A 15109-nucleotide genomic window follows, 5' to 3' on the forward strand; every position below is an offset into this window, starting at 1 on the left:
TGGTACTTTTAATAACATCGAGTATTACAACCTTCCAAAAATATTATAAAAAGTTTACTATAGCTTTTTTCGTCAACTATCGTGTATGTGAATTTTTTGTGATGGGCTAAATTTAACATTTTCAAAATAACGAGTCTGATGGAACTTTTAATAATGCAAAATCTGATGATTTGATATATTTCATTTGATATATTTATACAACATTAGTAAGAGTAAAGTATAATTAATAAGTAAATAAAAAAAAAACTAACTAACTATCAAATTGATAATTATATCTGATATGTTTCTTACAATTGTGATGGAACAGAACATCATTACACTTTAATTGAAAAATGTAAAATTACAATTTATCAATCCTAACATATTACCAAAGAATTATATTTAAAATTTAAATTACATAACAAATCAACAAATAGAATAATACAATTGTTTTGCGTAGATTATGATTTATTGAATAAAAAAAGAAGTTTAGTTAACAATACCACAAATATTTCTTATTTCTCCTTCTAAACCAGTGAGAGGCTGAATATTTCCCATTTTGATCATTGCAGCTGCAAAGTCAGATTTGAACATAGTTGGATCTCTACTATACTCTGTAACAATACTATCTGTAGATCCTCCATTAAAGAGAACTTGATCTGTTTCTAGCAAACCTTTTCTTTGAACAAGATTTTTGAAGTAATTGTTGTCAAATGAATTGGGTGTGACCAAATCGAGTGGTGCCAAATTTCCATTCCCACTCGATGTTGGACAATTTCTACGACGTGTGCTAGCAAATCCCGCATCGATATTAGTTTGATTGTATATTCTACTGCGAAAAAGAAAACATTGGGCTTGCCCTATAGTATGCGAACCTGCAATAGAATTAACATGTTCATGAGTTAATAAAAGTCGATGCATATAATACCTTATATGATGGATTCAAAAAACTTAAAAGATTTAATTACCAGAGAGTGCAACCATATCTCTTGTACTAAGTCCTTTATTTGAAAAGATGGAAATAAGTCTATCAAGACCTGCTTGAAAATGTGGAAGCTCATTTTCTGCTAAAGTTTTGCTTGCAGTGGTCGAATCTCTTCTTCCAAGTTTTACCGTCCATGATGGACCACCGACCTAATTTTTCGTTTACAATATTTAGTATGAAAAAAAAAACAATTCCATAATATTTTGACATATATAGTGCATGGAATGTCGAAGAAGTACTCACAGCAAAAGAAGCATCTCTTGCAGCTACTGCAAGAATATCAGCACAAGATACAACACCAGGACAAATCTTCTCAACTTCCGTCTTGGCCTTGTGTATCACCCCATAACCTCTAGCAGAGTTTCTATTGGGTGCTGCATTTTGTTCACCAATCATAGAAGGAGTATCATCAAGCAATATTGATGCATCACAACCCTGAACAAAACAATCGTGGAAATGGAGGCGAATGAGAGATGCAGCCATACGACGTTCTTGGGAGATGGCTTGTCGAATGACAGTTCTAATAGTTGTAAGTGCAGTAGGACAAGTTTGATCATAAAACGAAGAGGAAAGTTGAGCATCACATGCTAAACCGAAAAGCAACAAGGTGAATGCAACAACAACTGGTGGAGGCATTGACATTATGATGTCCTCAAAGAAAGAAGCGTATTAAGGTGATGACAATGAAAGAAGAGAAGATGATGATGAGAGATGGAGCAAACCGAAGGTCGGGAAGGCTATTATTTATAGATCAAAAGTTAAGATAAAGAAAGTCATTGTTTTCTGCTAATGACGCGTTCATGCATTGGCGGTAGCTGTCATGGTTAACCAAGTACTAAAGCCACAAGCTAAAGCTTTTTAGTTGAATTTTGATCGTAAGAAAATTTCAAATCAAGAAGCTCAATAACGGAAGCTTTGTCTTTCAATGTTTCAAACAAAAAAGTAGTTGCCCTTTTTTTTTTATTATTATTATTATTCTCCCTTATTATTAATATATTTAGAAAATGTCAACTATCCTCAAACTATAATACCATCTTGTCGTAGTAAATACTATTTTGTTTTTCTCAATTAACTACCGTAACCATTATTATTTTGATACCTATACTTGTTGTATCCTTTTTAGTTTTGTTCATCATTTTTTTTATTCTCTGTTAAAGTGTTCATTATTTTCTTCACAAATTAAAATAGTCTTACACCTTAAACACATACTATTATAATTCAACTATACAATGACCTAGGACTATAACAACCAATTCTTTGTCCCAAACCCGTCTTATTAATTTCAAATTTTATTAGATAAAAGTTAAAATTCTTTCCAAACAAAATGTACATAGGCACTGATAAATGTCAATAGACTACTATAATCTATCACTGAATGTCTATCCAAAATTATTAAATAAAAGTTAGGATTGTTTCAAAATATAATAAAATGTTAATATATATCACTTATAGATGTTAGTAAATAAAAATAAACTGCTATACTGATCTATCACTAACAGACTAGATATATGTCTATAAGTGATAAATAAGACATTTTGTTATATTTGAAAATGTTTTTTTTAGAAATTTTACCACTTAAAAATAGTTATTATAAAAGTTATCTATGTTTTATTAAGATATATGTTTTACCAGACAAGCGAGGATGATAAGAAAGTTATTACATGACTTTTCTTAGAGATATAGATATTTAGATCGGAACAACATTTTTTAATGAAATACAAAACTATTAGGAGGTACTTGAGACGTTTAGCTGTGTTATCACAATTTATGGATGATAATAGTTTATGTTTGAGATGCAATCTATTTTAGTCAAGTAGAAAATAGAAAATATTGTAACAAATAATTAGAAAGTGGTGAAAATGAAAGAGTAAACAACAATGAAATTTTAAATTAAAGAGTGTGTATCGGACGGTCAGATTTGATTTTTCGACCAAATCGCTCCCAACCCGATTGAGTCGATAATGTATATATTAAAATTTACTTTGTGAAGGAGTATAAACTGAGCGTTGGTCAGCTAATCAATTGATTTAAGCCTTTAAAATTTGAAATTTGAAAAATATGGTGTCGGTTTTGAATTTTTCAAAATTGACATCGATCGAAGTCCTCTTATCTCTGACTGATTGTCTTTGGTTTGGTTGGCTCGATTTTTCAATCTATCTTACCAATCACTAATAGTAGTAATAATGTAGCTTTTTTTAATAAAGTAATAATATAGTTAATTGTAGGTTATAATAGCTAAAAAATACCAACCATTATTAAGTTATCTCAAACATGGAGTGAGAGGTATATAGCGTATTTCACCCACTTCACCCTTTTATCCAAACACTCTCTATGTGTGTATGTATGATATGTTTTGAAAATAGCAATATTAATTAAAAATTATGGTATAAAATAAGTGGAATCAACCTCGGAGTTGATGGTATGTTACGATTCACGTTATAAAATTTAACTATAACATAATTAATTTTTAAAAAAGAATTTGCATTATTTGAAAATGCTTCTTAAACATAGCCTGCATTCCAAATAACAAAATAAAAATAAAACCAATGTCATACATTATTATAAAATTGAACATTATTATTGTAATAAACTAAATAAAGCATCTGAACTATATTGATGAAATTGAAAAGGTCTTTGTTCAATTTTGGATAAAAGAAAAGTCAAACTGAAAAAGGCCATATCAACATAATTCAAATGATCCTACGCATTTTATGCAGCATTCAATATCCCAACACTCAAAAGACTAAATCAATGCACAAGTTCATCGCACACAATGTCATTAAATGCATTTTTATAATGTCCTATACACACCCATCTTTCCTTCCTCGTAGGTTCCTAAGAGTGAAGGTCAAACATATTTGGGTATTTACTCACATGCATCATAAAAAAATTTGAAGGTCACACAAGATAGGATTGTTCCAAACTAAGCGAGTAATTGGAAAAGTATGTGCACCTTGTTAATATGACTAGCAATTTTCAATTCTTTTAAGTATTTTTTAACCATATTTTCATTTTTTTTTTTTAATCTCTCTCATTCTGGTGTAATAATTTAGTTCATTCATATACTCTCTAAAGTAGGGCTTTACAATTTTATTTATTATAAGTTTTCTTTTTAATTTATCATTTCTTATTTTTCTAAATAATAGAATTTCAAATGTTGTTTTTGTTTACAAATATTGTGGTTAAATCTCAAAGGAATATGTAAGAAAGCAGGCATGAAAAGAACGGAACATTGATAAATGGATTAATTTAAAGCCAAAAAAGAATCGAGTACTAAAAAGAAGGATAGAGCATGGCATATGCAAAGAATTGTAGCACTAATTCTATTCCATCGTGAATAAACTACTCTCTCATCTGTTTCATACTTCTTATTTCTACCCTAAAAATATTTAAAAGAAATTGTGAACATAACAAATATTTAATACTTCTACTACAAAATCACATGTAATTGAAACATATATAATAATAAAGGATATATAATTTGATTTAGGTTCCTCCACTTTTTCTTATTAATATTTCTTATTATTTTCAAAAAAAGTTATATATATAACTTTTGAAGTCAAAAGTCAACCTTGTGACTTTTTATCATTTATCTATCTTGATTAATTCCAATCTTCCGAGCATGAATCCATATTCATTTTTTCGAAATTTCAATCATATTTAAATATAAAGCCGGTCAAAGTTTTACTTTTAAAAATAAAAAAGTCAACCATTTGACTTTTTACAAATTTGATTATTTTCATCAATATCAACCTCCCAAATATAAATATGCATTCATGTTTTTAATATTCAAATCACATTTAAACATAAAACTCTATCTCAAACTGATAACCGACGACTATATCACATATATTTGTTGATTTATCTCTCTTTACCTAATTTGAACAATTCGAATTATTTCAACATGTTGTTCTAAGTTAATTCTATATGAGCTAACAAGGTAACTTAGTAGACCTATAGATCATGGGGTCCCAACGATTCGAGCTTAACTAACTAAACCCTTTTAATCCGAGCTAATCAACGTTCGTTAACTAATGGGTCATATTATTCGACTAAAGTCATGTAGATAGTTGCACTCCCCTCACTATAGAAATATTTGTGTCCATCTGATATAACCGATCAGTAAGTTAATTTTTTACAAGTTGTTTGTAATTTCAGTTGGGTCAAAATATCATTTTACCACCGAGATTACATTTTGCTCCTTAAGTTTTATTGATTCACTATTGAACAATTGGTTTAAGATCAACCTATAAACTGAATCTCTCTCAAGCCAATGAGAGGGTGGGCCTCGTATTGAAGACTTGGATTCAGTCCATAAATGAACAACCTATTTACTAACCCTAAAACAGGTAAGAGTGAATAACGTCCTCACCCTATTTACCATTGTTTAAAAATTACATTCAAGTTAGTATGTTTTTAAATTGAAAATGATATATATATATATATATATATATATATATATATATATAAATTTCAATTCCGATGTCATTTTCTTGTTCCAAAATGGTCTTCTTCAATTCTTTTAGGTTTTTATATTACCAAACAAGCCTACTCTTTTTTAAATTATTTACATATGTGAGAAAAATAATATGGAATCAAGTTTTTCAGAATTAAATTATAAAATATGAAGTTAAGTTTTTTAGCATTAAATTATATATTTATATAATGACAGTTTTAGACATGATAGATTCTCACCACTATTCAGAAGAATATGGACATAAGAGAGAATGGGAAAGAAAAGCTTTGTTGAGTGTTTGGTCCTTTGAGTTGTTGCGACATAAATTTTTAATTTCTGAGTATACCTTATTTGAAAAACTTAGATATCGTGTAACTAACATTAAAAAACATAAGAACTTTATCTTTAAAAAAAACTCAAAACTAATTAAAAGATTATATTTTGAAAGTTGAAGAACCAAAAGCGAATCGCTTTTAAATTTTAAAACCTAAAAAGGTAGTATTTCTTCTAATTGCTCTATATGAATGTGCTGAAATAATTATTCAACGGGTTACCAATTGTACCACCATTATCGACGTAAGATCATTCGAAGACTTGTGAATCTCCCCTCACTGACCTAGGATTCGCTCTCGCAAGTATCACGCGAATTACCTTAGATATCCAACAGCGTCTCGCCACATTCACATTTTTAGACCTCGGAGTTACATTCTACCAGCATCTCGTCAAAATCGTTCCCACAACAAGCATTACAATGCCATACACTGGAATAAGTTCGCGGCAAGCCCATTCTAAGACTTAGGAATCTCCCCTCGCCTGGACCTGGGATTCACACTTAACCAACGTCGTGCGAGTTTCCTAAGATTTCCACCAACGTCTTGTGATAGATTTCATCTCATCTCGATAAACAACCATTACAAACAGTAAACATAAGGGTTAGCTCTCAGTTTTCTTTCCTTACACATTATTTTCGTAGTAACAATTTCATACAACAAGAATCACGAAAGAATACTTTCAGATGATTATCGACAGAATACCTGTTCCATACATTAGAACACAATTACAATATTAACTATTTGTAAAGGTCCACAACAAGAAAAATAGTTTTAATGACACTACTGATCAAGACAATGTGTCGTTGAAAATGAAAAAAGGAGTAGGGTGGAGTAAAATGTGTAAGGTCTTTCTTCCATTGATGGAAAATTCACAGTTATTCTACTTATAAAAGATACTAAAAAATAAACATGTTTCAAAGACACTCCTCTGTCTAGGACGAACTACTCGCAATATTTATTTATAACTCATAAACAAATATAAAAAAGAATCAGCAATAAATAATAGCTTAATAATCACGTTGAGTGCTGTTTCATCACTCACAAATATACTTTAGCCTCAATTTCTTCATTTTCTGTCGTTGGATTCCTCTTCTTGCCTAGCGGTTTCCTCATCTGCTGTTCAGCTCTCCGAACTTTCCTTGTCAATTTCATCAGAAAGTCTAACTCTTTTGAAAAATCTCTTTTCCTCTTTAGCCTTTGGCCCCTTTTATAGTGACCTCCTACATCCAAGGGTCGTTTCAACACTTTACATATGTTTTCTTATAGGCAGCCAACCCAAACTCCATACGTGGCTTATCCATCAGTGGCGATTAGATTTTTTCCTTGAGACGCACACCTTATCTCTTTGGGAAGTCAAACTCTTATAAAATCGTCTCACCCTCCTATCTTCTCAGGAAGCAACAAATGTTTATTTCCTCTCAGCATATGGTTAAGTCATCTTAACTACTACAAAATCTACTTTACTTGACACTAGGCACTTTTACATACTTGACGCTTTTGTTAAAAAAACGTCAAGTATTAACAATTTTAAAGGAAAAACGTTAAGTATAATCTCAAAAAAGCGGAGTTTTTCGGATAATTTTACGCTAACCTTTACTTGACGTTTTTTTCGCGTCAAGTATAAAGCATATTTTACTTGACGTTGTATTCCTGTCAAGTATTGCGAAACTTTACTTGACGCGAAAACAACATCAAGTATAGTTTAAAGAACACAAAATTTTCACCAAAATTTTCGAATTATTTTTACTTGACGTTTTGTGTCGCGTCAAGTATAGTGGAGATTGTACTTGACGGTTTTTTAGCGTCAAGTATAGTGCGGATTTTACCTAACGTTTATTGCACGTGAAGTATAATTGACATTTACTTGACATGGAAATAACGTCAAGTATAGTTAAAATTTTTATTTGATACTTTGAAAATTAATATTTTAAAAATGTCAAATATAAAAATATAAAAATATAAAAATATAAAATATAAAAATATTTTTTATTTCTTTCATTCCATTAAATAAACTTATTAAAATTTCAAGCGAGAAGGAAAATAGAGAGTAAATCCCAATGCTACGGTAAGAGCATCTCGATGCTCGACGACCGAGTCAAGACAGAAAGGTTTTAGAGAGGGGTCTTGACCCATGTCAGGGTCGTGTTCGGCTAAGACTGAAAGCAGAAAAAGGAAATAGGTTCCAAGGCATGAAAAAGGAAATATAGGGTTCCAAGGCATGACTTTGGGCAAGAAAAGTGAAGATCTTGGAGGATCTCGAGTCGTTTTAAGATCGAGATCACTTAAAGACGCGTGATGGACAAAATTTTGGAAATTCTTGCGCAAGGGTTTAGCGTTTTTCATATGCAAATAGTGTTTTAAAGACAACAGACTCTCATTTCTTCTCATTTTTCACCAATTTCACTTTACGATCAACGTAGAGAGAAGAAGTAGAGAGAAGTTGAGTTGCTTGCAAGTTTTGGAGCAAAACAATAGGGTAGTCCAGTCAAGCTTTAGTTGGGTGTTCGGTATAGAGGTGTCAGAGAAGTTAAGGGTGTTGGCAAGTTTGATCTAAAGAGGAAGTGTAGAGCATGAGGTTAGATCCAAGTAAGTTCAAATTTCTTCTTCCCTGTTTAAGAAGCTTAAGAGCAAGTTTGTTAAGTTAGGGCTTGTTGTGTTAGGCTCTAAATCTATTGGAAGCTAGTGTGGAGGTAGGGCAAACTCGAAGAATCGATCTTGAGCAAGCTAAGATCACCCAAGGAGTTCAAATATATCAAGCGCAAGAGGAAATAAGACAAATCTATAAACCAAGAATCTATCCAAAAGTTGTGAGTGACAAAAAAAATTTCAAATGAATTTCTAAGCTTGATTTAAGAAATTATGTCTTAAAGCATGCTTTGAGTTTAAGCATTTGAATATGCTAGATTTATGAATTAATTAGAAATCATGAGTTTCAAGTTTGGAAATGAGTTATGATTGAGTTAAATTTCTAAAGCATTCAAATTAAGAAATGTTTCTTAAAATATGAGATTTATGAGAATGTATTTGAATGCTGAGTTTTTGCAAGTATTTGAGCAAAAAGATTATTAAAGCAAAACTAGATCTAAGACTTGCTTAATGCAAGAGTTTTTCATAAGCATGCTAACTTGAGTAAGTTAAAGTTTTAGCATGAGAATTCTGAATATGTTCAAGTCTATACCAAGATGTCTTAATCTGATAGCAACCCTACGGGGGAGATTATCTTGTGCACAAAGGACGTGTGATGAGGGTATCCAGTGAATGCATAGAGTTTCCATCACATAAACTAAGTAAGAGATGAGGCCCTCCACGAATGCCTAGATTTTCCATCTCATGATAGCTACAGCGGGATGGGGTGCTACTTGCGCCTAGAGCTTCGTCTTGTAGGTACCATATCACGAGATAGGATTTTCATGCCTAGAGTTTTGTCTCGTAAATAGAAGGAGTTCAAGGTATAGCAAGAAAGAAAAGAGAAGTTGAAAGTTACGTTTGAAAAGAAAGTTGCTTTCTTAATTTTATGTTTATTTTACTCAAAGTTTTCATTATCATGTTTTGTTTTAAAAGTTGTCACTCACAGACTATATAACTCATCCTTTCAATGTTCATTTCCTTTATAGGAGGAGATCATAGTTCTAACGCCTGTTAAAGCTCCGCCTACTCGATCTACTAGAAGTTTGACTAGATTTTTGTATGGCTCATTCCATGCATGCATGATAAATTGTAATTAATCAAGTAGAGGACTTAGTTGTCGTTGTTTGTAATAGGTTAATATAAGAGTTTTGGTTTGAGTTTTATTTTGGTGTCGTCACAGTTTGAACTTTGAACTTAGTCTTGTCTATATAAGATTGTTGAACAGGTTGCCCATTGGTTGGGTAAACCTGAATATGCTTGTAAAGATTTTTATTTATTAATTCCAAGTTAGACATTTCTTTCCGCATGTTATATCTAAGTTATTGAAAAGAGATAGATAAGAGCTACAGGTTAAGCAGAGTCGACAAGTGTCGTTAAAAGAAGAACAATGCTAGTTGGCTTCACGCCACATCTCAAGCCTAGTGAGGAGGTATTTTAGGATGGGGCGTGACAATAATTGTAATGATCCCAATTAAAGGTTCTTGAAAGTCGACTTGTTACGCATGAAGCCATCCAAGATTTAATCAAGCTGTCAAATGCCATAATTGTGGAAGAAAGGAAGAGTTTGGAGCTACATCATATGACACTTCGGTTCTAAACCTTATTGATATAATGTTTTACGAAGAGTAACTAATCAACAAACAAATTTTAAGTTATGAACAAAGAACATGAATTTTTAATTGTTTCGAGAATTATGAGTACATATGATTCCATGAGTAATTAATCAACTAGGAAGAGTACGATTTTTGAAATCGTTTAAGAATAAAGGGATTTATATTGGAAGATGTTTTCAAGTCATGAGACCTTCATACACAAGGTATTATCTATATATCATATGTGAATGTATTTCTGTAGTATACAAGAGAAATATAGGACTTTAGGATCCATTTAGATACTACACAAATTGATTGTTGAGTCGTGTGTAAGGGTGTTTTGTCCTTTGGAGACCTCCGTTTAGGTACATATGATAGAAATTTTCTTTGCCATTCAATTTGAGAATACTTAGTATATTAATAGAGATTAATTACTAGTGAAACAGATTGTCCTCTATATTATATGTTTTTGGAGATTACACGATGCATGATAAGCTAGAGATTGCTCTCCTATTACAAAACTTCTACATGTTTTACCTTACCTCAAAATTTGAAATGGCTCATAATTCATATTATTTTATAGAGTTTCAAATTTCTATCGAGAGGGTGAAAACTTTTGTTTAAAATTACTTTCTTATGAACTATCACTATTCTATAGACTTTTCAATTCATTCATTCCATGTTTTCACTACATAGAAATTAAGGTTTGCAGAAGCCTACTCTGTTAAAGATCTATTACCAATACTTTATTGGGATGCGTTTGCAAAAAATGTTAAAAAAAAGTTATAATAATAGAGCTTATGTCGCTACATTTTCTAAATTTGAACAGTAGCAAATTTGAAAGCAGATAACCCTCTGATAGTCCTTTGGTAGCTATCTAATTACTTGTCATATTTTTTATATTTGCAATATGCAAAAGAATTGTGTTATGGACTACTTTTTTTTAAAAAGAAAAATTCTATCATATGATACAATTTTTCTATTTTATTTAGACTTCACAGTATGACATATGTTAATGGTAGTACTATTATTTAAACTTGTAATAAAACAAAAGATGTTTTCATGATTTCGGTTTGAAGGTTCTGTTCCACATTTCATCTTCAGACTTTATGAAGAAAGAAATATGAGTTTTTGAATGAGAAATATCAAATTACGAAGAAAATAACGTTTTTTTTTTTTTTTTCCTCCTCTTAGACCGCTATTATGGAAACTTAACAATATGAATTTGATAGTAGTTAAATAAAAAAAGACCTTGACTTTTTGTTGTTGTTTTTAGGAAAATTGTTGTAAATAATATAAATATAATAAAAGTCTAAAATTATTTCTCATTAAGAAGTGATGGAATCATAAATGGCACCAGTGGTCTAGTGGTAGAATAGTACCCTGCCACGGTACAGACCCGGGTTCGATTCCCGGCTGGTGCATTTCGTTTTTCTTTTGTTTAGTTTTTTGGGTTGAGATGTGAAAGTAAGTATGATTCACTCACCTCCCTAAATTTTGTTTCCATTTTTCGTTTTCTTTTTTGTTTTTTTTTTTTTCTGATTTTGATTATGGCAGAATTACTTTGTGTTTGTTTATGGTTTATGGTTTATGGTCTATGGTCTATGGTCTATGGTCTATGGTGGTGGTAGAAGACTATGGTAAAAGAAATTTGTTGAAATCTGAAAGTAAATATGATTCCTTCATCTCAATAAATTTAAATTTTGTTTCCACCTTATTGTTAATTCGATCGGAATTGCATTTTATTTTTCCGCTGTTTGTTTTCGTATCCATTTTCATTTACGGAATTTTGTATATTTTTTGTTTTTTTATAAGTTCTGAGAGATTTGGTTTTTGCAGGTTTATTTATTTTATTTATTTTTATTTTTACCTGATCTGTTTTAATTTAAAGAAAATGATAACAACCAAATTTTTTTTGGTAAAACTAATTTAATATAAAACAAAGAAATAATTGATTCGGCTCCTAGTTAAAATATAAAGACAACCATGTGTTTAAAATAAAACTATTTTGAATGCATCATGTTCTAGAACATCATAGCATAAATAACAGTGGAAGTTGTTAGGTTTTTTATATTCTAAAACTCGTAGATCGTAAATGTAATCCATTAATCGTTATTAATAAAGTATTATTTTTGTAATTTTAATAAAGTGTTATTAATTATATTAATTTTTTCTTAACGATCTAAATTCAATAAACTAACATCTTAATCTATTTGATGAGTCTTAACGTAGAGACATATAAGGATCGATATTCGAGATACAGCTTAAAGGTCTATATTATAGGGATAAGGTTGAGTACCTTATTTTGGTAACACTATGAGTACGACTTACTTTGTAATTGATACAAATGCAATGACCCAACGTGTTTCACGTTCCGCCCCAAAATGACTTCTTGCGACCATATGAAGGCATGACCGTCTAAACATTCAACGCCAATCTCTCCGCGAGATAACATGTAGAACGTCTAGTGAGCAGAATAAACACAAACATCAATCTTAACGCAAAATGAGAACTCATTTGAGATAATAAGGACTTCATTGATATTTGATAAAAGAATACATTTGAAACAAGAGTATAGAAAGTTTCTTTAAAATTGAAGATATATAAGTCCCAAAAACAATAACTTGATCATCTTATCTTGCCTAAAATTGTTCATGTTAAGCGAATTGACTATGAATACTAACAAGCTGATGTGACTCAATTATGGCATGACAAATATTCAATTTGGCAAGTCGGGGGGGGGGGGGGGGGGGGGGGGGGGGTTTAGCAACATATTCATTGAATAACTCTCAACTATGAAGCATTGCAATTCTTTTCGCAAGATCACGCGATTTAAATAGTTATATGTTTTAATAGTAAATTTTGTGTCACACCCCATCCCAAAGCACCTCCTAACTAGGCTCGAGATGCAGCATAAAGCCAACTTGCATCATTCTTCTTCTAATGACACCTCTCGATCCTGCTTAACCTGCAGCTCTTAACTATCCCTTTTCAATTAAACATGATAATAAAAACTCATAGCAAAATAATATACATAAACTTCATAAAGCAACTTTCTTTTCAAACTTAGCTTTCAACTTTCTCTTTTCTTTCTTGCTATACCTTGAACTTCTTATATCTACGGGATGAAACTCTAAGCATGAAAACTCTATCTCGTGAAACGATACCTACGAGACGAAGCTCCAGTAGCACCCTATCTTGCTATACCTTCATGAGATAGAAAATCTAGGCATCCAAGGAGGCCCTCGTCTCTTACTTTGTCTATGTGATGGAAACTTTAGGCATCTACTGGATACCCTCATCACACAACCTCTGTGCACATGACAATCTCCCTCATAGGGTTGCTATCAAATCAAAATATCTCGATATAAACTTAAGCATGTTCATAAATCTCATGCTAAAACTTTAACTTGCTTAAGTTAGCATGCTTATGAAAAACTCTTGCATTAAGCAAGTCTCATATCTAGTTTTGCTTTAAATAATCTCTTTGCTCAAATACTTGCATAAACTTAGCATTCAAACACGTTCTCATAAACCTCATGTTTTAAGAAACATTTCTCAATTTGAATGGTTTAGAAATTTAACTCAATCATGCATTCTTATAACTCATTTCTAAACTTGAAACTCATGCTTTCTATTTAATTCATAAATCAAGCATATTCAAATGCTTAAACTCAAAGTATGCTTTAAAACATAAATTCTTTAATCAAGCTTAGAAATTCGTTTAAAATTCATTTTTGTCGCTCACAACTTTTAGCTAGATTCTTGATTTATACATTTGCCATATTTCCTCTGCTCTAAAAATAAGCAGAAACATCAAGTAAATTCTTGGGTCCCAACAAAGAGAAACTTCTTCAACTTCCTTACCATTTTCCTTTTTCTTCTCAAGTAAACGTTTTCTTACTAATCTTGATTTCTTTGAATTCTTTGGGGGATCTTAGCTTGCTCAAGACCGGATCTTTAAACTTGCCATAGCTCAACATGAGCTCGCAGATCTAGTGCCTAAAATAAGAAATCCCAACTTAGTAAGTTGCTCTTAAACTTCTTAAATGAGAAAGGAGAAACTTAAACTTACTTGGATCTAGCCTCAAGCTATACTCTTCCTCTTCAGCTCAAACTAGCCAACACCCTTGACTTCGTGGATGTCTCTTGGTGGAACACCCAACTACAACTTGACGCCAATACCCTCTTGCTTTGACTTCACTCTTGCAAGGAAACTCAACTTATCTCTACTTCTCTCCACTTGCTCTTGAAGTGAAAATGGAGAAAATGAGGGTCTTTTTGTATTTAAAATGTCCATTTGAAAAATGCTAACCTTGCCCAATAGAAATTTCTGAAGATCTATCTGTCATCGTCTTTAAGTGATCTCAGCCAAGAACGACCGAAGATCCTCCAAGATCTTTACCCTTCTCGACCAGATATGTCCAAAATCATGCCCGAGAACCATAATATTCCCTTTCCTACTTCCTGTTTCGGCTGAACACAACCCTGAGATGGTCCGAAACCCATCTCTAAAACCTTTTTGTTTTTTCATCTCGATTTGCCAAAGTCTCGAGATAGTCCGAGACAACTCGAAACCTTTCTGTCTTTCAACTCGGTCAACAAGCACCGAGATGGTCCTATCTTAGCACCAGGATTTGCTCTCTATTTTCCATCTCGCCCAACAAGACCAAGTCTGAACACTTCTGTCCCGAGATCTTGGGCAAAACTCTTGGTCTCTCCTTAATTTCTTAGCTAAAAATTATGAGTATAATATCTAATACATGATCATTTAATGTTTTCTCTCGATAAATAAACTTTAATTTTCAAGCTTGTTATTTTTTTGATGGTCGACCTTAATAGACACCTCTAACTTATTAATCAATTTGGATCAACCTACTGGAACCTACAGTTTGACGATTGACTTGAGGGCCTTTTCCTAATTTTGAGAAGATTGAATCTTCAATTAGTAGGTTGTGAAGATACAATTAATTTATTGAAGTTTAGAGAATTTAGTGAAGCTTTCTAAATTGTGAAGCTTCAAATAGTTTAGGTCATCTGTTCTCAAAGAACTTAAGAGCATAAATTTGTTATTCGAAATTTAAAAATTTGATAACTAAACTTGCAATTCAACCCATAAACTTGTGAATTTGATAAC

The 15109-nt window shown here is 31.6% G+C and overlaps 1 protein-coding gene across 1 annotated transcript; it reads right to left on the reverse strand.

Annotated features, from left to right (window-relative positions):
- Positions 1-262: 262 nt before the first annotated feature.
- Positions 263-1675, reverse strand: LOC103499118 (lignin-forming anionic peroxidase-like). The gene is made up of 3 exons (XM_008462017.3): positions 1208-1675; positions 948-1113; positions 263-854 (listed from the first exon to the last, which is right to left on the reverse strand). The coding sequence occupies exons 1-3, from the start codon at positions 1604-1606 to the stop codon at positions 469-471; spliced, it is 951 nt and encodes a 316-aa protein (XP_008460239.2). The 5' UTR covers positions 1607-1675; the 3' UTR covers positions 263-468.
- Between the last annotated feature and the right edge of the window lie 13434 nt (positions 1676-15109).

Source organism: Cucumis melo, chromosome 10, assembly GCF_025177605.1.
Source record: "Cucumis melo cultivar AY chromosome 10, USDA_Cmelo_AY_1.0, whole genome shotgun sequence".
Taxonomy (NCBI): Eukaryota; Viridiplantae; Streptophyta; class Magnoliopsida; order Cucurbitales; family Cucurbitaceae; genus Cucumis; species Cucumis melo.

Excerpts from the sequence above, each read along its gene's own strand:
- LOC103499118 (XM_008462017.3), bottom strand. The coding sequence starts at position 1,606 with ATGTCAATGCCTCCACCAGTTGTTGTTGCATTCACCTTGTTGCTTTTC. Across the intron at positions 1,114-1,207 it reads CAAGAGATGCTTCTTTTGCT|GTCGGTGGTCCATCATGGAC; the intron begins GTGAGTACTTCT and ends ACGAAAAATTAG. Across the intron at positions 855-947 it reads AGATATGGTTGCACTCTCTG|GTTCGCATACTATAGGGCAA; the intron begins GTAATTAAATCT and ends ATTCTATTGCAG.